The following is a 25981-nucleotide window of genomic DNA, read 5'->3' on the forward strand; positions in this document are numbered from 1 at the left end:
GGAAGATTTGTCTTTCAAACTATCTCTTTTTAAAAGCTATAATTTATTTCCAGCCAAAAGTAGCTTAAAAATAAAAATACCCAGGTTTATGAGTTTAACTCTATTGATCCCATTAGACCTAGCCTCCAAAATGTATTTCTATAGTCTGAAGAAATTTATACAGGACTATCTAACACTAGCAATAAACAGTTCTGCATACTATCAAGCATCATCTTTTTAATAAACTCCTGGCTGTCTACCACTCAAACCAGAATGTGGAATAATATGAACCTTAATCAGATCCAGCAGAACAATTTTAATGTTCTTGACTGCTTAAAGGCAGAAAGCAACAGACATCTTATGAAACAGATTTCATATGTTATCATCTTGGTACAGCAATACTGTGAAACAGCCCTCAGTCTAAATTAGCTGGGGCTCTACATTTTCTGCTAAAATGCTCCTTAACATCAGCTCGACATTATATGGGAATTGTAACCCTGAATGTATGAAGAGCAACATTTGGGGTATCTTACACCATCTGCCTTTGTATGGTTCGAATGAAGCAACTTTTAGTAGCAATATATAGTCTCAAGATGACTTCCAAAAATAGCCATACAATCTAGATAAAATATCTAACTCCCCACCAGTACACAGGACCAGATATGTGGAATTAGACTCCAAGAGGTTATATAAATTCTTAAAATAAAACAGCTCTTCCTCTCCATGCTTGGGTTATGGTTAATCACCCAGAAACTCCAATCAAAACTATTAACATAACCATTCAGGCATAAAATTGCCTAAATGGAAGCTTGCTTGCTTCAACTTTTTCAGTCAAGAAAGGCTGTTTGTCACCCACACTGAAAAATGAAGGTTGACATCACCCTGCTCCTTTCAAACATTCATCTTCAATTAGCTGATTTATCCTTTACTCCTCTTATGCCCTTAGTTCCAATAAACAATTATGTCAATTTTCCCATAACCTGTACTGGTAAGGTACTGGATTTGGATATTTGCATCACTAAAGAGAAAGAATTAATGGAACTAAAAGCCGTAAAAACAAATGAAACAGAGGCATGCTAAGTTCAAGTAAAATACAGGGTTCTATAACAAGGTTTCCTAAATGGTAAAATAAGCCAACGTTTGTTTCTAGGCATATTACTTTATACTGATGTCCAAATCAACTTGGGGGGGGGGGGAATGTGATCAAATAGCTATATTATGTGTGCAGATACAGAAAAAAATGTGTTCTGAAACTTAGCATTCAAAAGTAAATGGACATTTAGATATAAATATAACATGGAATGAAGGAATAGAATAGAATTCCTCAGGTTTTTGTCATTTAATCCTGTATAAATTTTTCAATTTAAAATAATTTTTGTGAGACAGGGAAAGATGTGTCAATTTTTTTTAAAAAAAAATCCTGTGCTGTCTCAAAGTCTGCCAAATCTCATAAAATTCCCCAAGACCATAAGTCTGGGGAATGTCACCACGTTAGTATTATGCACACAACTCTTATGATAATAATCTCCAATACCTTTATACAATAGTTCAAATAAATCCAGGAAACAAAGAAATAGACTGTACAGTTAAGGTATGTTTGACTGAGAAATCTTATAGTTTTCACTTGACAACAAAGCCAAGTGGAAAATCTGACAAGGGTCATCAGTTTCAAAACGCTGTCAGTTATATCTTTCCCCACACTTAAAAATTGCTTTTTATTTTTTTTCTTCCCGGGAAACATATTGTAAACTGGAAATCTAAGAACAGGTAGATTTCAACTTACAACCACAATTAAGCTCAAAGTTTATGTTGCTAAGTGAGAAATTTTTTACATGAATTTTGCCCCCTTTTACAACTTCTCTTGTCACATTTGTTAAGTGAATTACTGCAGTTGTTAAATTAGTAACACGGTTGTTGAGTGAATCTGGTTTCCCCACTGACTTTGCTTGTCAGAAAGTTGCAAAAGGTGAACACACGACCTCAGTACACTGCAACCATCATAAATGTGAGTCAGTTGTGTCAAATATCTGAACGAAAATCATGTGACCATGGGGATGCTGCAATGGTCGTGAGTGTGAAAAATGGTCATAAGTCACTTTTTTCAGTGCTGCTGTAACTTCAAACGGTCACTAAATGAACTATTGCAAATCGAGGACTTACAAACATCGATGTCCTTGATGCACAAGACTTTTTTTCAAAGAACATTTTTCCATTTCTTTTTCTTACCATAAAAATGGAGCTACGTAAAATAACCATCAAATTGGAGGCATCACTTTCACATCAAATAGAATTTTAACGTATTAAACAGGCTGTCAGAATAACTTCCATATTGCCTTGGAATTCAATCGTGACAACAGTGGGAAAATCCCATCCTTACTTCAATTACACATATTTCAAGGAATTTTATTAGTACCTATTGGCAGTGTCAAACATAAAGAGACATCCTCTCCTGCAAACAGCCATATGTTAATCTAGGGAAACTTGGTTAGTTATTAAATGCACATTAGCATTTCACAATGTAAACGCTGGTAGATTTTTGTAGACACAATTGTCCATGGCTTGTTTCTACCCTCACCGTCATCACTGGTGTGTGGCTCTGTGCCATTGTCATGATCTCCTTCATCAATAGTGCCCGGTTCACTGTGTGGGCTGTCACTGAAATCAAAAGTGGAATAAATAAATGCACTGAGGTTTTTAAAATGGGGATAAAAGGAAAAAGATATGTGGACTCCTTACTAACAAGTAAAGGCAGGAAACTTCAATTTGCTCTCAACAATTTCAGAATTGCAAAACTGGAACATCTCAGATTTAATTTAAAAAAAAAAAACTGTAGTACAGGTCTGCATACCCATGAGAATGTTTTCATTTTAAATATATATACTCAAAAGAATATCTTGGATGAACATGAATCCTGCTAGAATTAGTTTGCAATACCATTTTACCTTCAACAAATCTACTACTGCATTTCTGCTTCCACTGTATCTGCATTGTTGAATATCTTGCTGTTAACTGCTCCTCCTATCATTCTTTCTCCACATAGTAAGAGAAGCCCAATTAAGCTTCTTAATTGTTACAATTCATTGTAACAACATAGCAACAACTTTGGTGGCCAAATATAATGCCATCTTGCCCATTATGCTTCACTCGAGAAATGACCCAAACATTGGCATAGTTGGGCGAGTTCTGAAAATGCCAAACAGTCCTAAGCCACTGTTTAAGCCAGAGGTCTTCAAACTTGGCAGCTTTAAGACTTAAGTCTTAAAGCTGCCAAGTTTGAGGACCCCTGGTTTAAGCTGTCATGACTTAACTGCCATGGAGGAAAAATATTTTCACTTTTTTCCCCCCAACTGTGGCGAGCTGAATGCCTTGTTGGAAAAATATACAGTTCTTTCTCAGAAATAAGCACAGGCATGAGAGTTGAGTGATGTCTGACAGTAGTGGCACCTGACGGCAGCATCTATACAATGAGAGTTTTGATCATGAAGAAAAGGGCTGTTGCAACGTACTCCAGTGCAAAGTGATTGGTAAGAGCCCTTCATTAAACAGTTGTGGATAGTAAAGGACAGGCATCTGTTTACTTGTTCTGCTCCAAGTGAATTAAAGAGCTTCCCTCATCTTGCGGTAGGAACTGGGCCTGGTTCCTATGAAATGGAATAACTCGCCATGGCCATCTCCCCACAGCTATTTTACCAACCCACCATGGCCATCTTGCCAAGGGAAAATTCTGTGCAGGATAACTCAACACAATAAATGTTATCTGCCACTGTTTCCTCAACATTATTTCCAAATGGAAATAATATCAAAGAAACAGTGGTGGACAGTATTTATTGTTTTGAGTTATCCCGCATGGAATTGTCCAGGGCAAGTTGTCTCATGGCAAGTTGGCCAGTGGCAAGATGACTATGGCGAGATGGCCATGGCAGGTTGACCATGGTGAAATGACCATGGCAAGTTGGCCGTTGCAAGTTGTCCTAGACCCTGGTTTCTATTGTCTTGTATTTTATGCAGTGATTAAAAAGAGTTCTTTAAAGGTATCAAAGCTAATTCAAACAAAAGTCTAAAATAATTTTGGTGGAACTTGTTTATTCTTTATTTACATATTTCTGTCTCATGGCAATATGCCTAATATATTTGTTCAAGGAATGAAAATTAGGATTGAAGGCCTAATCCTACATCCCTTCCATTATCCAGAACTGAAGTGCCAACTATGTAGCAGAAGACTGGTTATCGATTAATGGGCCCATGCCAAGAAACTGACATAGCTATTGCCTGCTAGCCACATTCCCACCTTAGCAGGATGGGAACATCTGTTTTGTGTTTGAGAAGAAATTTTAAGATGACATAATAGGAAACAGAGTCTTTGTAGACTTGTCCCATTTTATATAACAGATCTAATGGAAACAGACATTCATTGATCTGTTCCTTAGATTTTAGTCTGTAACAAAAGCCCATTAAGAATGCACTGGTGCCTGGAAAGTAGGAGCTAGACAGCATGAGATAAACTGTCATTGCTATCATCACCATCTGCTCCTGCTGTTATTTGTTCCCATTCCTGCTAACAATTGTTTTAAGAAAAGGCTACTTTGTTCTTTTTCACACAAAGTTTTACTGCCATCCTAAGTGGCTTCTGTCACCAGTCAGGATTGTCCTTCTTTTCAAGAGCAGCCATCTTAAGTTATCTGTTGCTGTAGAAACCAGAAGGGAGGAGTCCAGGGTGGAAGTCAACTTCTGGAGCAAAGTGTCCTAGATAGTTGCCCCAGATAATGGGGCAAAGGCCATGTAGATCAAGGGGTGTCAAATTTAATTTCATTGAGGGCCGCATCAGGGTTATGTTTAACCTTGGGGGGAGGGGGGAGGGGCATGGCCAGCTCGACGTCACTCTTGTCGGGGGCACCTGTGGTGGCCCGAGCGCTCTGCCAGCAAAAATGGGCTCCCAAGCTCCATTTTTGGCTGACGGCCTCCTGCAACCCTCTGCCAGTAAAAACGGAACTCAGGAGGGCCACATGAAGCCCTCTCAAGCTCCATTTTCGCTACCAAAGGCACCACAGGCCAGTCCTTCACTGTTTCCAGGGTGGCCCCGCAGGCCAGAACTAAGCACCCCATGGACTGGATCCGGCCCCCGGGCCTTGAGTTTGACATCCCTGATGTAGATGATTACATGAAAAACTGCTGGAAACCTATTGAATCTGAAACAGTTGGCAGCTACATGTAAAGTTTCCTTCAAGTCATAGTCAACTCCTTATGCTTTCATGGACACATTTACATGAATTTTATTATCAACCATATGGAAATGGTGAGGATTTTTCAGAATGGATGGCCATGATTTAGTTTTCTGGTGTCCTGATTAATTAGGATACCAAAAAACTAGAGTACAGTGATTCAGCCAAAAGTCTCATCACTGCTTGATTGACGTGAGTTATGAAAACCTATACTAGAATATGAGCATGGTTTACCATTTCCTCCTTTCAGGATGTTTTATTAAGTTTCTGAGATTTCTCTACAGTTATACAGAGCTATGTAGGGAAGTAAAATAAGTAATAAAAGGTAAAGGTAAAGGAACATTTGTTAAAAAGAGGATATATTTATATGTTGTATGGGATGTGTTTGTCATAATGTGTAGTAATAAAACAATAAAACTTTTTTTTAAGGTAAAGGTAAAGGAGTCCCTGTGGATTTTTACTTTGCTAGTCTTTGCCGACTATAGGGGGAGATGCTCATCTCTGTTTCAAGGCCACTGAGCCAGCACTGTCAGAAGACATTTCCAGAATCATGTGCCCAGTATGATGTCATAGAGCATTGTTACCTTCCCATGATGTGGTACCTTTTTATCTACTTGCATTTGTGTGCTTTCAAACTGCTAATTTGGCAGGAGCTTGGACAAGGACAGGAACACACCCCGTTGCATGGAGCTTGGATTTTAAACCTGAGCTACTGGCTTTCTAGCTGACAAGCCCAGCATCTTAATCACTGAGCCACCGTGCCACTCAAAATAAGGAAAAATGGGATTTAGGCTAGGAGTGTTGGTCTTAGCTGAATTATCGTTTGAAACATTTTCAGTTATTTTTCAGGTTTACCCCACCCCCCACCCCCAAGATTGCTTCATTCATATAGACTTACCTGGGAGCAAGTCCCACTGAACTCAACTGGGCTTATTTCTGAGTAGACATGTATAGGATTTAATTGTTAGCTTTTGGGAATAATTATCAGTTTAGTGTAATTGCTAAGCCCATCAAGACAATGAACTGTTAAACAAGAGTAAACTGTAAAATAAACAAAAATGCTTTTAAGAACCTTCACTGTTTGCTCTAATGCGAGCAATGACTTCATGATAAACCCAATAATTAAAATCTAACCCATCCCTTGGCAACCTGGTGTATTCTATAAGTTTTGGACTTCAACTCCCATAAACTGCAACCAGTAAGAGTTGTGGCAGCTATAATCAACAGAGACTAAAGAAAAACCTAATCTCACCTAAGGGCAAAGTATCATATAGTCAGGAAACAATATTTAAATAGTAACTTTTGTTCAAAATAATGTAAAGTTGATGGAAAAGATGACTTCAGCTACTGGATATAAGAGGATTACATTTATTCTATCTAAACTAGAGTTAGGAAACACATGGCTGACCTATTACTCCCAGCAACCATGTCCAAGCCTCACCAGAGTGTGGAGACAAGAAGAAAATGTGGTTTTTAGCCTGAAAAGTCTTGTCATTTGTATCGAAACAAATCTTACTAATGCATCAAAATATGCCCCAAATGAGTAAAATGTGTGCTAAAAGTAACAACTCTTGATAGATATTTCGATTTATATATTTCGATCTCTGTATTTCTTCATGGAATCAGTACTACATGTACTAAAAAGCAAAATCATTGAAACAAAAAAAGTGGCAAGAGATTGGTAGTTTCTTCAAAAAAATAAGATAGAACTCCACATTTGGAGAACATAAACTAATATCAATTGATTGAGAACAAGGGCAGTAGGAGGTAATAGACCCAACCCATGCCCTGATTATGGGCCATTAAAAAGAATTTGGGTTTTCCCTATGGAAAGAAGAATGTTGGATTGAGTGAAATTGGTTCCAAACCATCTCTATTTATATTCTGAAAAGACCTGAAAATGAATTAGGCTCCAACTTCCATTGGGTTCCTACATTCCATTAGCACAACATTATTTGAAATCTTCCTGGGTAACTCAGAGATTTAGAAACAAAAATAATTATTTTTGTTTATAATTATAGTTATACTATAATAATTATACTATAACTATAATAATTATAGTTCATACATGCACAACAATCCATTCCAGTCTGGGCAGAGAAATAACCCTGTAACAATCTTACTATTTAAATTAAAAACACCTGAAATAAGCACCCCACAATTTAACAAGAAGAAATTCCTAATCTTTTTAAGATGCTAAAGGCACATATTTCATTTCTAAGTTTCTTACCAGTACTCTTCCCCACCAGTCATGCATTTTTCATAAACAGGTCCTTCCAGTTCCCTGAGGGTAGGGAAGATGGCCTCATGATTGATTATGATGGTTTTGATGACCTCATTGACATGAGCCTGGCAGGACACTGGATCCTGTCCATCTGGGATATGCATCAAAGTTGGTCCAAAGCAGATGGCTAGATTGTAGGGATCCATCATGTTCTCATCACTGTATTGTGACAAGCTGAAAATACAAGTAACCCACAGCTACATCATGCTTCAAGTAATACACACATAGTGCTCTACAGTCATTTCCTCTAGCTGGGCAAAAAGCAACAATTACAAGTAATGATGGTCAAGGGACACGCCTCCCTTTTGCCCAGTGCTAGGTTTGAGGAAAAAAGAGAACGCTGAAAGGGAAGAGTATTGACCAGGGAAGGCTATTACAGCTCCATTCAAAGTAAATAGTTAAAGAAAATACTCACTGGTTAAGGAAAGCAAAGAGGTATCTCATTACAATGATGACAGCTCGTGGCAAGGTGATAATGATTTGCTGGATCTGGTGCACTCTTTCGACAGGGTTTTCAATTTCTGTAACATAAAAATGAAACGTGTGTTCAGATTCAACCTCTCATTTATTTATTTATAAGCACATGCATCCCAACATTTGTCTACTTATTGCACCCTGGACTTGAAGCAGTTCACAGTAACAAAAATGGTAACAGAACAAGTCAAACAGTTGACTGGGTTTCTTATAGACATAGTCAAAGACAAACAACTTGGAAGTCAACCTCCCAAAACAATCTGCTATTCTGCAGGACAGGCACTTCCTTCCCTTTGCACACATCAAGTTGCCCTTTCTCAAACAAGTAGGAAATATTTGAAAACTGTCAAATAAGACATAGTAATCCAAGAGCAGAACTGAGAAGAGATGTTGTGTACATTCACTACATTATTAGGTGGCAAAATTAGCATTAGAACTGACCAAAGGAAGTTTGGATCCAAGACCAACAATTCCTCCTCAAAGCAAACAAACTGATTGGACAGACTGTGGGGGTGGTGGTACTTCTTCTGTTGGTCACTACAGGTAGTCCTTGACTTACAACTGATTGCTTAGTGACCAAGCTATGACAGACCTTCCCTATAACACTACATATATCCTGGATTTGAAGTCACAATGCTCCCCCTTAGGTCACATAATTGTAGAGGCTCTGCTTGATTTTATGGCCATATGCAGCATCCCAAGTCATATGTTTGTGATTTATAACTTTTTTTGGTCAGAAATTGCCATTTACTTCCTGTTTCTGGCAAAAAATACCCATTGTGGACAATGGATATACTTAATGGCTGTGATGTTTACTTAACCACTGCTGCAAAAAAACCTCATAAAATCAGATGCAGCCACACGGTGACCTGCTTAACAGCCAACATGACTTATGACGATAATTCTGAGCTCAATTATGGTCGTAAGTCAAAACTACTAGAGACTAGATATAATTTACAAACTAATGTTGCTTCAGAGGTTATTTAAGATTTGTGGTGCCGCAGTGATTAGAATGAAGTATTGCAGGCTAATTCTGCTGACTGCCAGCAGTTCAGTAGTTCAGTAGTCTCACCGGCTCAAGGTTGATTCAGCCTTCCATCCTTCCAAGGTTGGTAAAATGAGGACCCAGATTGTTGGGGGCAATATATTGATTCTGTAAACCGCTTAGAGATGGCTGTAAAGCACTGTGAAGCAGTATATAAGCCTAAGTGCTATTGCTATGTATATGTTATGACAAAAATTGGCTTAAAAGCACCTGTTCTGAGGGAATTGCACCTGCCAGATACAAAATAAATTGGTTCAACAATTGTTGTTTACAACCAGCTTTTAGATCTTGAGGTTTTGGTTTATTTTAAAGCAGTGTTTCCCAACACTCTGCAACTATAAGATGTATGGACTTCAATCTCAGAATTCCTCAGTCAGACTTTTAAAAAAAAACAATGCATTTATTCCTCTCTCTCTTAATTTATTTACTTGTTTGTAAACAAGGGTTTGGGAATAGTATACCATTTCTTCAAGATTTGTGTATAAATTCTCCTAATAGGATTTAGCAAGACAGGATGCAAGGCCTAGATAGCTCTGTCACCTATACACAGAAATTTTAGTAGTGTGGTATGGAATTTTTAGAAGCAGGACCGGAGCTTTTTTAAAAATTTTATTTAATCAGCAGAACTACAAAAATGGCACACAGCATAGAAATAAATCAAAGCATCTGCATAATTTCAAGATGTATTTTTGTGGAATTAGAACATGAGGTGATTTGGTTTTCCTTCCCATCCCAATTTTTGGAATATTTCTTTTTTCCCCCCTTTGTAATATGCATGAATAAATCATAAGTATCTCCAGAGGAACTTGCAAAAATCCAGAACATATGACAAGAATTGTAATGAATAAAAGCCATCCAGTCATTTAATCACAGCAGGTAGGTTTTCACTGCTGGAAGTGATTGGTGAAATGACTTATGAGATTGCCTCGTGAGACAATGAATATATACTGAAGTTTCAGTAGCCTTATTGTTAGCTTCTGCAGAGTATATCTAAAACTGAACTCAATAATAGCTGTCATGTCTTTATATACTGCTTACGTTCAGTGAAGCAGAATGCCACAAATAATTGCTAGCTGCAGTAGGATAACAGTTGATCAGTCATCTCTATTTAAATTGTGTGCTTATAAATTTCTTTTGTCTCTCTAATAATTCTGCAGAAATTGCCTGTTGCATCTTGCCAGAAGGCTAATATTCTCCAGATTTATTTTATAGTATTGCCCTTGTGATTACTGTATTTTTAAATATAATATTGCTTTCAGATTCTTTAATTCTGCACTGGATGGAATGCCCAGTTGATTCGACACAACCATGGACATCTTAACCATAGAAAGGAGACCATTACTTCAATGCTGCATCACACGGCCATCCACAACCAAAGGCATCTATTAGGTCACCAAGGAACATTGTTGACAAAGTAAATGATCTAGCACAGGGGTGTCAAACTGGCTGCCCGTGGGCCAGATGTGTCATGCACAGGCCATGCCCATCCCAGCTCCACAAAGGGGGGAAACCAGGGGTGAAAAGCTCCCAGATTGGGCCGGATCGCCCAGTCCACTAGCGATCTTGGCCAGTGGTTCAGTGATCCAGTAGCGATGGTGGAGCAAAGCTCCGCCCACCCACCCAGTTTTAACCAGGAAGTAATGTGCTTTTTACCTTCTGCGCATGTGGAGAAGATTTTGCGCATGCGCACATCTGGGCATGCATATGACGTGCATGCCGCATGTGCTTCCGAACCGGTAAGGAAGGTAAGCAGATTTCACCCCTGGGGAAACGTCACAAAACATCACGTGAAGGCAACATGATGCGGTGAGTTTGACACCCGTGATCTAGCAGATCAAAAAAATTCAACACCTGTTTGATGATCTTCTAAGTAATGAGTGCACTATACAGTGTACAACTGAAGAAAGGATTAAGAAGAGTATTTATTTATTTATTTATTTATTTTATTGAATTTCTATACCGCCCTACTCCCGAAGGACTCAGGGCGGTGCACAGCCATGAAATAAAACACATAGATATACAAAATTTAAAATCGAATAAAATGAATTAAATAAATTTGGCTGAATTAATACCCATAATGCAAAAATAATGAGCATTATCATTAAAAAAAATAATACTAGATAAAAACAGTGCAGGATTAAGATTCAGAAAGTGAGCAAGGTAAGAGAAATGTTCCTCTTTAATAAGGATGGATTCCCCAAACTACAAACAATGGAGTGTACAAAATAAATTGCAAGTAGGAGGACAGTTAAATGAGATTATAGATTAGTTCAAGTATGCTTTTTCCTAGAGATCTTACTGTTCAAAAATCATATTTTTTTCTGTATTAATAAAAAGTTTAAACAAAAGAAAAAATAAATTTAATATGAAAAAGGTCAAGTTCCATTTTATTTGTAAGTTTGTTTCCACAATATATATGAACAGAACAATCAGCAAGGTGTTCAGTAATATAAACAAGATGTTACAGGTATTACTTAAAAGCAATATGGAACACTACCATGCAATTAAATTGGTCCTTGAATATTTATTCATATTGCTGATATTGCTTACAAGAATGCAGTTTTTATAAAATTCCCACAATTTTTTTTTCTACTGAAAGGATATTTTAGCTTCTTGCTTATAATAAAGAAAAAAGGAAGGGGAGCTGCATTCTCAACCACACAATACATTATAAATTACATGGCAATACAGATATGCAAATACCCTGCAATATACATAACACAATATTCTGCCCAGTCGTTAGCTTACATTGGTAATAAAATTGGTTTTTTGTCATACCGCACATTACTCTTAGCCAAGTTTATAACCACTTTTTATGCAATAAACTATGGAAGCTTGGTTGGCAATAATGCAAAGCTATAAATCAGGGGTGTCAAACTCAAGGCCCAGGGGCTGGATCTGGCCCATGGGGTGCTTAGATTTGACCCACAGGGCCACTCTGGAAACAACAAAGGATTGGCCCGCGGTGCCTCTGCCAATGAAAACGGAGCTTGGGAGGGCCGCGGTGACCTTCCTGAGCTCCATTTTCGCTGGCAGAGAGTTGCAAGAGGCTGTCACAGTTAAAAAAGAGAGCTTGCAAGGGCCACAGGCGGCCCTCCTGAGCTCCATTTTTGCTGGCAGAGGTTGCAGGAGGCCGTCGCAGTCAAAAACGGAGCTCGAGAACCCATTTTTGCTGGCAAGCGCTCAGGCCACCACAGACGTCCCAGACACAAGTGACATCGAGCTGACCATACCCACCCTGGCCACGCCCACCCCAGCCCCCAAGGTCAAACACAAACCTGATGCAGCCCTCAATGAAATCGAGTTTGACACCCCTGCTATAAATCATGGTTTACTTCACATAAGCACCTTTACCACCACATGACAATAATATGCAAAAATCAAGAAACTGACTTATTATAAATTACTTACTTATAGTAGATATCAAATCCTGAAACCTTTCCTTAGGAAAGAGTGGATTTTCCAGTCCCCGGAAATACAATTTTAAGACCCCAGCAACAGAATTAATATCACGTTCATTTTGATCATCAGCAAGGGGATCTTCACCTGAGATAAAAGGTTTATTTATAACATTAGATTCCAATTCTAGATTATACAGAAAACACAACACACCATAGTAATAAAAAGTTGGTACAAAAATTAGGAATTTTTTCCTAATTCCCTGAATAACTCTTCCCTGTTGTTGTTCTTGTCAACATATTAGCATTGTAATCCTGCCGAACTCTAATGCTATAATATAGTATAATAATATGTACGTGCAAACATGTCACTTTATAGTCTTTCAGGATAAACAACATTATAGAAAGCATACACGAAAAAAGAAATCAGTATAAATAAGAAATGGAAAAAATTCCCACAAGCACCATTTATTATACTTTTCTTCTCCAACCTTGCAAATCATCTGTTTCTTCTGCATCCAGATACCAATGTCTTTTATCCTTTAAACCTCTCACCTTTTTCTTTTTGAGAACTCATCAACTATGCTCAATCATGATTTTCTCAATCTTCCTCATGTTTATTCATGTGTTTGCTGTGCAATTCCACTTTCATTCTTTTTCTTTATATGACTTACTTGATCTGTTGTGTGGATGTTTGGGTGGTGGTGGGGTGGGGAATTTGTGGTGGTGGGGGTGTGTGTTTGGGGATTGTTGTGTGTGTTGGACCTGGTCTTTGGGTGTTAAGTGAATTTTGTTGTATGGGTATACTGTGTATACACGTACAATGACAATAAAGTTATTATTATTAATCCCTTCAGTGTGTTTCTCTCATACTGGTCACTCACTCATCTTTTGTGTTGACTCCACATTCATTCAGCACCCATTCATTCTTGACCTTATGCTTTCTCGTTTCATTATGCACATAAGTATGCCATTCCACATTCAATTTAACCATATCTTATTTCTGTGTGATAAAAGAATCATGCCTTTCCAACCAAAATTTCTCCCTTGTCATAGACTTCATTGCCTCCAACAGACCCCTAACTTTTCTATCAACATTTGTATGTCTTAATGTTTCTCCAAAGATTTTTCCATCTTTAATTCAACTTTCTATCAAGGTACACAAAGTCATTTATTTTTCTAATGTTTCTACTTTGATTTTTCTATATTAAACTTCAGACTCATACTCTTATGACTCATACAAAAAAAATCTAATATTAATTGCAAAATATTTGGATTTTTAGCCAATGAGGTTGCATCATCTGCATGCAAAAATTCACAGACATTTGTATCTCCTAATATGATTTGTGATGTAATTCTGTGTTTAATAAAGAATGAGTAAAAATCATAACATTCTTTAGTTTTATGAAGCAGTATAGCAAAATCTTGCAACACATCCCAAATGTTTATATGTAACAATGCTATGTCCCAAGGTGCTTTTTCAAAAGACAGCTGGACTTTGTTTTTGCTTGAAGACTTTTCACTTCTCATCCAAGAAGCTTCTTCAGAACTGAAAAAGCTTCTCGCATGAGAAGCGAAATCTCTTCAAGCAAAAACAAAGCCTAGCTGCCCTTTGAAAAATCACCTTTTGGGGGCAATCATGACCTGGATGACTGATCTCCATAGACAACTATGGGATGGAGGAATCTCAAAAGAAATGGCTTATGTCTCTGATCACATATGGAGAAGAGAGAGACAGAATTCAGAATGTATATGTATTCTAATAAGTACATGTAAAATAAAACAGCAGCAAATCACTCTAACAAGAATGATCAACTAATTACATACCTCTTTCAAATGAGTTTTTGATATCATTGACTTCAACCTGAGATCCAGGAACTCTAAAAATACCCTGTTGTTGTAAACCTGAAGTGAAAAAATATATATTTTCAAAAGAAAGCTTAGTAAACTCTTTGGAATCATTCCCCATCATTTTAGTTACCTTCATATTTAGGTCTTCCAAATACATATTTTACTTATAGGATACCAATAACAGTCAGAGGTGGGGGTGGGGAAGCCTTTTTACTACACAAATAAGTTCATTGACCCAAATCTACTTATAGATCACCCTTTACCATTTTTATATGTAATCTTATTGCTAATATACTGTATCTATAAATAAATCATTGAATTCCCTGTAATCCTATGTATGCAATTTGTTTTGATATGTTCAAGCAGATAAGATAAACTCAGATGGTGGAGAAGGCTTAGGTGGTCAAACCTGATTTAGAATTATCTTGCCTTGACAGAAAGGAAACCAGAATGATTCTGCAAACTCTTGCATGGAAACAATTGACTATAACCCTGCCCATTCTACTACAGCTTCAGTACAACCTTTTGCTGATTTAGTCCTTGTTCATGGGGCGAAGGCAAAGAGGATTTATGGTGACAGACAAGAATTTAAGTAAGCCAAATATGGCCTAAAACAGTGGTGGTGAACCTATGACATGAGTGTCACAAGTGACATGCCATATCATTTTTGGTGACATGCCTAGAGGCTGCATGAAAATTTTGTGTACGCTTGTGTAGCCTCCAGACCACCTAGAAGTTGTGCAAGAGGACTTTGCTCTCATGCAGCCTTTGGAGCCTCTGAAAATTGTGCAAGAATGTTCTTGCATGATTTTTTGGGAAGCTCCAGAGGAAGCTGCACCATGTTCTCATGCAGCCTCTCAAAAGAGCAGAAAATTCTCATGGATTTTTGGAGGTTCCAGAGGCCATAACAAGAATGTGATGTGTTCTCACACAGCCTCTGGATCCTCCAAAGAGCAAAAGAATGGGGCATGCTTTCCTGTTCTTATGTGGCCGGCAAGGCCACATAAGAGTACTGTCTAAAGTTTCCAGATCTCTGAAGCTGCCTCAGATAAGACAAACTGTAACATATTTACAATTATGTAAGTATTTATTTATTAAATTTATATGCCACCCATATCACTATCCAAAGTGACTCTTTGTTATGAATTGTTTCTGGTTTTTTTGAGGGGGGAGGTGACATGTCAGCAGAGTGAAATTAGGCATTTTCTGAATTTTTGACACACAGAGTCTAAACGATTCATCATTACTGACCTAAAGCATGCTACTGCCTAGCTCATACTAGAACAAAATGAAAAAATGTCAGTCATCAGCAGTGGAGGGAGAAGGAATAGTTCACTAGATTTCAGTCAAAAGTGTCCAGGCAAATAATTTGGTCAATGAGCACAATTCCATATCCAACTATTTGTCATTCAGAAAGTATTTTGTTTTCTGGTTAAGACAAGCATTTATTAATTAAATATAACAATGGCTGAGTCCCATGTAATTAGTCAAATAAGCTGACATATCATTTTTGCATTTTAGTAGAGACACATTCTTGTGCTGGAAATCTTAAAAAAAAATCTTGAGGCCAATGTGGAGGGGAGCACTTCAACTTACCATATAAATTAATATAACGAATGCAACTTTCAACCACAAGTGGAATTGCCTGTCCCGAATCCTTGGGAAAGAAATAGCATTTTTTTAAAAAAACGAATATATCGATTTGAGTGTATTGATCTGATGAGAACAGTGGTTTCATGAAGCACACTCAAGCAAAATTGCAGGTTGAAAAATTAGCTCTGTTAGTTCAGTCACTGGGTTAGCAAGAAATTAAAATATGTAAGCTTTCAAACAGTAATCTGCACATCCTTTAAACTGTCCACTGTAAGAAAGTTAATTTGGCAATATTCCCAAGAAGCCGAAATCTTGATTATCAAATTGAGGCATCTGGATCAAAGTTATGAGCCAAACCAGACCTTGGCTAAGCTACACTAATGCTTTCCGTTTAGCATACTAAATCTTCCAACAATTTTTTGTCTTTCCACAAAACCAGTTTTAAAGAGCTCTGCAGATCCTTGTATATTTATTTGTATTAATGTGTTTGGGAAAGTTATCCTCTCTTGAACTTTGGCTTTTGTATCCATTCTTTTTTTTTCCTTCAAAGAAGGGATCTCTTAAATAGGTCCCTTGAACCACAGCAACTTCTTACAATAAATAACACATGTATTTTTCTAGATAGGGGGCCTCTAGTCAGTACCTGATTTCTTGTTCGAGCATTCCTTCTTCCTCTGATAAGCAAATAAAGCAGCAAAGTAGGGGAGAAAAGAATAGGTTAAGCAAGAATAAGAACAGTTAGGGTAAGCATATTTTCCAGAGGCTATGAAAGCTCAAATGCAATGGCAGCTTAGAAGGAACTACAGTAGTTCAGGCTCTGTCCAACACCCATAAAACTGCTTGGTATGCAATTACTCTGCTTAGGCAATGGACTCTCAGGCTCTTCTTGCTATTTTCCCTTTTCCCACATGGAGTTCTTCCTACACTTCCATCACCCAGTTCATTTTATTTACATAACTCTCTTGGCCAAACTTGAAATTCTTGTCTTTTGCATGCAGGGAAATACTCAGTTCAATGGCCATAGTTTGTTGCTTTAGTATTCTGTATTTCTTAAAATGCTTTTTTCCCCTTTTTCTGAGCTGTCTTGACTTCCTTGCATGTGAAAATGTTTTTACTTTTTGGTTTTGGTGTTAATTTCAATATTAAAAATGTTTAATGCTGTAGTTTTACCTCTTTTATTGTATGGGCTGCAGATTATCCAATTTTTTTAAAAGAAAAAGCTAGAGGTTATCCAAATTATTTTGAGTACTGGAGTACTCTGGAACGAGCTCCCCCCGGAGATACGGAGGATCCCGGATCTGCGCACTTTCCGCCGTGCTTTGAAGACACTCCTATTCCAGCAGGCCGGCCTGGCCTAATTTTTTCCCCTTCTTTTAAATTTTTAAACTCAAATTTTAATTCGTTTTAAATTATTGGGAGTTTTAAATTGTCTCGGGCAAAAATTATTTAATTGGGTTTTAATCATGTTTTAACTTTTGTATTTATGTGTTTTATTTCGTGCCTGTTCACCGCCCTGAGTCCTTCGGGAGTAGGGTGGTATACAAATTTAATAAAATGAAAATGAAATGAAATGAAAAAATGAGTACTATTTGCAGCTCCAAGATGTATTCCGAATGTGGCACTTTTGTTGGAAGCAGACCAGGCTGTGCCACTGTGGCAAGACTGAATTATAGTATTTAACCATCTGCTTTTTTTGACCAGAAAATCGATTCCCCTTCATTTTGTTTGATTCTTTCTGTTCAATTTAGTGGCTACTGGTTATAAGTAAATGGGTAAGATTGGGCCTCTTCCTGAATTGTGCAGTATTCCTAAATTTTAGCAAATCTAAGGAGACAATAAAGCAATTGAGACCAATAGGCTCAGTTATTGTGCTTTGTGAATTTAGATCCCTATCAGGTTCCCTCTCATCTCTAATCTCTGAAGTATTGGAAATTAAAAGCATTCTCAGTAGCATTATACTTCACTATATTTTTCTAAGCTTGCTAAATGAGATAAAAATTAGACGAAGGACCATTTCAGCAAAGGTTCCTGTGGCACCACTTTCCCAGCGCCAGATGAAGACTTACTTGTTAATGTAGATCTTTAAAAGAGTTTATATTTTATGATCTAATACTCTTGTTTTATAGGGAAGTTTTATTTATCACGTCATTTCTTAATCCATTACTGTTGTGGTTTAAATTTTACCTTTGCTCAAAGAGTTGCCTAGATAAGCTAATGAAGAGCAGATATACAAATTTGGTAAATACTGAATAAAATCCAGGAATTCATAAAAACGCCGCTTTTTATTTTAACTTTGATTTGCAGGAAATATTTTTCTAAGAGAGGAAATCACGCTACCATTTAAATTTCAGGATGTCTGTATAAACCCCAAGCTTCAAAGAAGCAGGGTAGTTCGGCATGTAGTAACAAGATGTGATAGGCTACAAATTAGCCTGCTGGCAGGAACAAAGGATGCTACTCTAACATTTTGTTCCAGAAAAATCTTTCTTATTACCTCATCCCTTCCCTTTGCATAAACAAAAGCACAGAACCCCAAGAGAAAAGTGTGCTCCTTGCTAGTTTGAGCGTGGCACCAGCAGACTTTGTTCCTGAGAGAAAGAGTGAGAGAGAGAGATAGCATACCAACCATTTTCATGGTGTGATGTGCAGTGCATGGGAAAGGCCAGGTCCAAGGAAAGGAAACAGGTCAGTGGTTAGAAAAGGAAAATGCTACCATTACATCCACAGTGTTCACAGACTCTTACTGTTAAACAGCCAATACCTTAATGAATGTTTCCATATTGCCGTTAAAGAGTTTATGATTATAGACTGAGAGAGGCCTAGGTCTCCTCATTTTCTGTGGTTTAGGGGGAAGACAGGGGGGCCTGGGAAAATGGAACAAAAGAAATCATAAAACATCAGTGTGAATACAATGGCAGGGAACGAGCTCCAAGACTGCAAACAGAGACCCACAGAAGCCTCTGTGAAGGTGAGTCCATTGCTTCCATGAACCTTGATATCCTTTTCAAAAGTACGTCATTTAAACACCGAAGACAGGAAGAGCTCCTCTGAATCTTAAGGATACAACGCCCAGCTTCCTTACTTTGGAGGAAGAGGTCTGGCAAATTGCTTACCTATTAGCAATAGTACTTACACTTATATAGTGCTTTTTCAGCCTTCTCTAAGCTGTTTACAGAGACAGCATATTGCCCCCAACAATCTGGGTCCTCATTTTACCCACCTTGGAAGGATGGAAGGCTGAGTCAACCTTGAGCCTGGTGAGATTCGATCTGCCAAACTGCTGGCAACCAGTGATCAGCAGAAGTAGCCTGCAATACTGCACTCTAACCACTGTGCCACTGTGGCTCTTTCCTAATATTGCTATTAGGAAACTACTATTTACAATGTAGTTCGCTTTAAGCGGGACAAAACAATATTTAAAATAAGATGGGAGATAAAGGCAAATCTTCTCTTCCCTGAAAAGATTCTAAAGTCTTATGCCACCAGGATCCTAGCTTTTTAAATTTTTACACAAACTTCATCCTTTCTCAATCCACTATTATCCTTCGCTACAAAGGACCGACCTAGTGCATTCTGACAAATTAAAAAGGTTTCTTAGAATTGCCTGTCCAAATTTTTTTTAAAAAAAAATCCATGTGCATACGATTAAAATGACTCTTTTTCTACAATTTGAACTGACCAACCACTTCATAATTCTGAATTCTCATACATTTAGTTAGAAAAAGAATTCCACATTTGAAGAAAGCTGGTTTCTAAAAGCTGTCTATTCTGCCATTATTAAAACAGTTCCAACTTTCTTTGCTAATCCTCCATAGTGCCTTAAACAATGAAGCTTTACTGTTTTTTTTTTAATCTTTCTAGTTCTTTTGCTGCATTGGGTGTCAGACTTCACAATCTATTGTTCTTTCTTTTTTCTTTATGACTGCAAACTGAGCTAAAAAGAACTGCATTTATATGGAGTTCTCGAGCCATTTGCTTGTATCTTCTTGCTTGGCAGAAAGCAGACACATCTTTGAATGAGTCTACAGGCTGGGCCAGAATGACCAGCTTTGAACAGCCCTTCAAGGCATGTGCTGTGCATATTAAGAGAAGGGGAAGCATGACAAACAGCAACAGACAAAATGATCTTACTATTCTCAAATCTTGGAGCAGGAGTGAACTTTTATAGCTTAAAAATTTGTTCCAAAGGAAACTAAGAAAGTACGCAAGATTTTAAAGCTAGCATATTCTTTTCTTATAGCATTTTTTCATATAAGAGAGTACTAGGGAGCCTTAGAGCATACTCAATTTCTTTGGGAAGAAATCATGCTGCATTTAAATTCCAGTGTGTTCAGATAAATCTCTCTTTGGATCCCATCTGTGGGTCAGAAATTATTATTCCTTCTCTATATTGATTTTATACCTCCTTTAAAGAATATAGTACTCAAGGCTCCCAAGTAAACACCAAATAAATGCTGGGTTGGTTTTTATTTGTTGATCTATTTCTCAGTATCTTCATGTAGCTGGTTGGCTCTGTGTGCTGGTGCTCTGTATTTTGCTTAGGGATTAGAGGCAGGTACCTTGACTCAACGTTTTGATTTTCTTAGTATAAAAGCACATTAAGAAATGTGCACACCACAGTCCCTGGGTCCATTTATATCAAGACATTAACTACCAGCATTTTTAGTGTCTGATAGAATATATTCTCCATGAATATTTGGAGTTTCAGTAGAAATGGTTCTGGTGAAGGGAAGCATAGGGAAGCAGTGCCTATGAGAAACTGAAACAAACTGAGATAACTGGGGTTTCCTCCCCTCCCCTCTATTATATTCAAATTATTTCACTTGATCCATTTGGTCTTCTCAACATCACCAGAAGAAACTAGCTGGAATTGTTTGGCCTTTTTAGACAACAGAGTTCTAGTTTAGGCAAAAACAAGATAGGTAAATTTGAATTCCCCTACATTTCAATCAAAATAACTGAGCTACTAGGAGGGTCTTTTGTATGTTTTCTGCCTACAGGAAATTAAATATCTTGAATTCATTATAAACTTAAAGAGTCTGTACATATTTCCTTGCACCTTCTTCTACTGTATATTTGTTACTATTATCCTCTCTCTCTCTTTTCTATTTTTCAGTGAGAAAATTTAAAATTAGTCCACCTGCTAGGTGTTTTTCTGTAGTTGAATGATTACTTCTTTATGCCCAAGTATTATGTAGATCAAAGAAATTTGGAAATCTTTCCTTTAGCTGAAAATATAAATGATCATTTCAGCTAATGATTCCCTATTATTGGTGTATTTGCATGAGGATGTGAGCTAATCAATCCCTAATTTAGCAGTAGCTATTACTATACAGCTACGAACGCATAAATCAGCTGTGGGTAGCTTACCTTCTATGAAACCCATTCAATTCTTCCATAACTGCTTTTTTATCACTCCAGCCAACTGCTTCTAAATTACCTTTCACTACTTAACTGAATCATAATTTGCTCTCCTACCAATTTCTGAGAGCAGCTCACTTTTGTCAATGTCTTTTGTCAATGGTGCTTTTTTTCCCTAAATTTCTCCCCCCCCCCATCCTTGCTCTCCTTTCTTATAGGAATTCAAAATTTATTCTTATTCCTAATGCCTATTTTTCACTCTCTTTATTAGAGAAAAGAATGATTCAGAAACCATCATATATCATGATCTGGAAATTAATCCCACATCTGGGGATTTAAATTTATTTTTAAATTTTATTTATTAAATGTAATTTACATGGCCTCCCATCTCACTCACTGTGACTGCAGGCAGCTTTAGGAATTTGTCCCAGACAAAGCATATATTAACTAGCAAAGGAAAGAGTCCCAGTTTGGCTAAATATGCTGGTCACTATTACAAGTAGATGAATAAACGCTGATACATCCAAGAAGCCTCTGCAGTACTCTCTGCTGACAGAGCCTTACCTGATTTCAGAGCCAGTCAGCTGAAAATTGCCACTGCAGCAAATACAAGAGGCTTTTTCATTGTCCTTCTAATTAATCTATTTGAGTAATGCAGCCAGAAGTAAGCCACTCACGCAGGGAGAGTGTTGCTATTTTCTCCCCCCTATAGCTCATGCCTGGAAGATTTTATAAATTTGAAGCAGATGGATTTAAAATAGTTCAGTCCTCCTTATAGAACAGGGGTGTCAAACTCGTGTCGTCATGGCAGCATCACATGATGTATCGCAACTTTTTTTTCTCTTTGCTAAACCGGGCATGGGCGTGGCCAGAGCATGACGCATCCGGCCCACAGGCCATGAGTTTGACAGCCCTGTTATAGAAGGAGTAGCAACCAATCACCAGAATAAAATAGAAAAACAAAGAGTTCCACTTACCTAGTTGTTCCACATTCAGCTCTTTCACCTGTGGAAGGGAGGAAACAAACTGAATGTTAATGGCAGCCTTACTATTTATTTATATATAGGAATACCTTGTTGGGGGGAGGGGAGGGAAATCAGTATAATCCTATAGCCCAGTGTTTTTGAAACTTGGCAAGTTTAAGGTGTGTGGACTTCAATTCCCAGAATTCACCAACCAGCATAGGAAGGCCACACATTTTAAAGTTGCCAAGTTTGGGGAAAACAAAAACAAACAAACAAAAAACCTGCAGGAGCCCATAGAATCCTAAAAGATAGTTCAACTAGGATTTTGCAGGATAAAAACTATGCCTAGATCAGCTTTTTGAAGGTCTTTTATAAAAAATCAATGGAATTTTAATTTTTGTATTTTCATTGCCTTATTTTAATAGTTAATGGCCTATTAACCTATTTTTTTATTCTTCTTATATACTATTGTAATGTCTTTCAGAAGGAAGAGTGCTCCCATCCTTACCATCCATATACATTCCAAAGAGTTTGAAATTTAAGAGCTTTCTAAGTTCCCCTCCCAACAGTTGATGTGGTGTTATGTGTAATTTTTTTCCCAGATTTCTTTTCAGGGTCAGCTTTTGTGCTATGCTAACTATATGGCAAACTGTTTTACCTTCTCTTTATTTATTTATTTTTAATAATGTCTAAGCAACAGGTGAGGGGTTTTTTGAGGAATTGCAGTGCATGGCAAGAGACATTTACCCTTTAAATGTCACATAGGCCTCCATGGCTACCAACCAAAGAAAAGTGTTTCTAATAGAAACATTTGTCTGTTGCTTCAAACTGTGCAAAGGAGTTATTTTTCAGAAAGCTGGAATTGGGGACCGGGGACCTCCCTTCCCTGTGCACTGTAATTGTCTTCCCAATGCCTCCAGCAGAAACAAATTAGAAGGCAAACTTGTATTGTGCTGCATGTTTACTATAATATGTAATTTGGCCACGAAATAGCATTTTCCTAAGAACAGATTGGGATGTTTCCTTCAGAATACAAGCCTATTTGGTTTAGTAGCGTATCCTCTAATGACACCAGCAATTCTAGAAAGATTAAGTGTAGATGCCAGAGACCTAATCTGGACTCTTTAAAGGCAGTCCTTGAGTTATGACAGTAATTGTGACCAGAATTTCCATCACTAAGCCATGCCACATGACATCATTGTTTAGTAACAGGAATCCCAGCAGTCCCAGTTGTGATTGGTAACCAAATTCCATTGGCCACTAGGTCAGGACCCACCCTGATCCAAGCCATTACCAGCTTGGTCCCTTCCAGCCCTAAGCTTTGGTAAAATAAAGACTACTTCCTTTGCTTCCTCTTCAATTTCCCCTGCTGCACCTGTCTCCTCTTTTCTCTCTCCCCCCCCCACTCCTCTGCCCTATTGGCTGCCCTGTCTCAGCTAGCTGCTCTCGCATCCAGGCGTCTGCTGCTGAGTAGTACAACCACAACCCTAACATCGCAGTCAGCCATTCTAAGATCCTTGTGCAAAGCCCTAGCTGGTGCTCCTGCCCTACGCTCTGCAGGCCTTTGCCTTTTCATCTGCTAGCCACACCAGGTCTCCTTACCGAGGCCAATGCATGTTTCTCCAAAGCACATACTGCCTCCTTGCAATGCTTAGGAAAGCTTTTACGGCCTTCCAAAGCCTCGTGAGAACAGCACTCACTATTTGGAGAATGGCACAAGCAGCCTCAAGAAGAAGGCCTGGCACAACCAGCAGCTGACTCGCATAGGGTCAAGCCAAGTACTAAACAACTGGAGGAAGACGACCATAAAGGTTAGCAGAACCTGTGAAACACAGGGTGGCAGTGGCTTTGCGCTATGGTATTTGGGTGGCTGGCCAAGACGCATGGCTTGTGGGGCCCTCCCTGCAGCATTGGGGGCTGGCTGACACTGCTAATGACCCCAGACCTCTACTTCAGCCCCAGTGCTCCTGCTGCTGTGCAAGGCAGTCCAAAGGGTAGAAGGGAGGGGGTGGAGATGCTGTAGGCAGGGGGGGGGTATTAAGTTGTGGGCTGCGGTAGGCAAGAACAGACAGCATAGATACAACAGCATTTAGTGATTCAACTGCTGAACTGCTGAACAACAGGCAAATTCCTGTAATTTATACTCTGGGCCCACAGGGCCTCAACCAATCATAATACTTGAAAAAGCCCGCCCAAATATGAATGTTCTCCCTCCAAAACAGTTCAAGTTAGGGTCATCTAAAGGTTAGTTTCATTTTAGCAGGGTTTAACACAACTATATGTATTCAGGGGGATTCCCAACAAAATAATTATTCAAAATAAATCTTTCCAGATCACAACCGTTTCAAGTGTTACAGGATCCAATCTGGGTCGGTCACTGGGATCAGAGGTTTTGTCTTGTGAGCTTTCAGACTCATCCTGGAGTCTATCTTCGGGGAACTTCTCTCTAGGCTAAAGAGAGAAGATGGGCTCCAGGAGTACGAGTCCAAAAGTTCAAAAGGCAAAAGCTCTCAGTGATCGACCCAGAATGGATCCTGCAACATTATCCTGAGACACGTATGTTCGCCTTCATTTGTGAGTTTGAAGTGTGTTTGTTCCATTCACATCTCTGCTTTTTTCCCCCCAAGAAACTCAGCAAGGCATATATCCTTATACCACTAAGATAGGCTATACTGAAAGCAAGTGAATTGGTTCAAAATGACCCAATGATCATCAGGGCACTTTGAAGCTTCTCTTTTTGGTTCCACTGAAGGTATAAGCAACTTTCACTGGATGGAGAGCCACAACTTGCTTCCCAAGTAGTTTTCAGATTCCAGCCTTGTTTGGTGAGACTTGTTTGGTTGTTGTTAATTTGGAGAAACGTATGTGTAAAAATGGGAGATGTCCACTACTTCAAACCTCCTGCTCCCATTCTCACCTTTAAAATCCCCACAAGCAGTCTGAGAAATGGTCCAAAATACAGCCAGCTTGTTATTAAATATTGAGACACTTTTTAACTATTTTCAGTGTTAGGATTAAAAGAAAGTTTGATTATCTGAAGAGGCTTCTTGTTCTCTTTTCCACCCTTAATTTTTTGGGGAAAATACTATAACATTAAGTTTCAATTATTCTGAGTAAAATATCACAAAATGACCTTAATTGGTGATGGACTGTATATGGGTGCTATAGACTTCTTGTTGTTTCATGGGCTGCTACTTCTAGTCTTAATCACTACATTGTACCATACTTAATCTTAACTACAGTACACTTAAACACAGTACACTGCACTACACTTCATCATTATATCTTAATCATTTACAAGGTAACGTTCCATCCAGCATTATGTAAAAGAATGTGATCTGACCTTAGGAAGGAAACAATGAAGCGTTAAGGGAGGAGCAAAGAGTTCTGATAAAGTGGAAAGTGTGAGAAAGAAACTGAGAATAACCCTGCCTTGATTTTATTTGGTATAACATTCTGATAAGCTTTCATCATTCCAACTGAAGAAGCTATCTCTAGCTCAGGGCTGGATTGTGGAGTTATAGGTACTTAGAAAACGCCAAGAACTCCATACTTCAAGATTCTGTTACTTAACCTTGCCTATCTTGAACAGAGCTGACATACTAAATATTACAGGACACATACTCTGGTTGTGTTTATTTTCTGGATGCTGTCTCTTTAATTTGTATGCTTATATTATATAAAATTTACACTTACACTGGAAGAGCAAAGACATTTTGATTAAATGATAGCCCAGGTGAAATGAGTAGGATTTACTTTAATGAGAAACTTTGTTCTGCAGAGACAACATAGTTCTTGTCAAGGCAAAATAG

At 38.1% G+C, this 25981-nt stretch overlaps 1 protein-coding gene across 2 annotated transcripts in view; it reads right to left on the reverse strand.

The window, feature by feature from the left end:
- SRGAP3 (SLIT-ROBO Rho GTPase activating protein 3) overlaps positions 1 to 25981 on the reverse strand; it is a 223151-nt gene that overhangs the window by 16156 nt on the left and 181014 nt on the right. Inside the window, exons 11-18 of one of the 2 annotated variants that reach the window (XM_070933588.1) lie at positions 22182 to 22209; positions 16487 to 16517; positions 15847 to 15907; positions 14227 to 14304; positions 12413 to 12547; positions 7898 to 8003; positions 7429 to 7656; positions 2555 to 2634 (exon numbers count right to left, since the gene is read on the reverse strand). In XM_070933588.1, the coding sequence (XP_070789689.1) occupies positions 2555 to 2634; positions 7429 to 7656; positions 7898 to 8003; positions 12413 to 12547; positions 14227 to 14304; positions 15847 to 15907; positions 16487 to 16517; positions 22182 to 22209 (747 nt within the window). Of the gene's footprint in view, positions 1 to 2554; positions 2635 to 7428; positions 7657 to 7897; positions 8004 to 12412; positions 12548 to 14226; positions 14305 to 15846; positions 15908 to 16486; positions 16518 to 18604; positions 18708 to 22181; positions 22210 to 25981 lie in introns of both variants that reach the window. The other variant, XM_070933587.1, reaches the window with a different exon arrangement.

The sequence above is a fragment of the Pituophis catenifer genome, unplaced genomic scaffold (assembly GCF_029215685.1).
Source record: "Pituophis catenifer annectens isolate HBS135680 unplaced genomic scaffold, rPitCat1.0.hap2 SCAF_2, whole genome shotgun sequence".
In the NCBI taxonomy this organism is placed as follows: Eukaryota; Metazoa; Chordata; class Lepidosauria; order Squamata; family Colubridae; genus Pituophis; species Pituophis catenifer.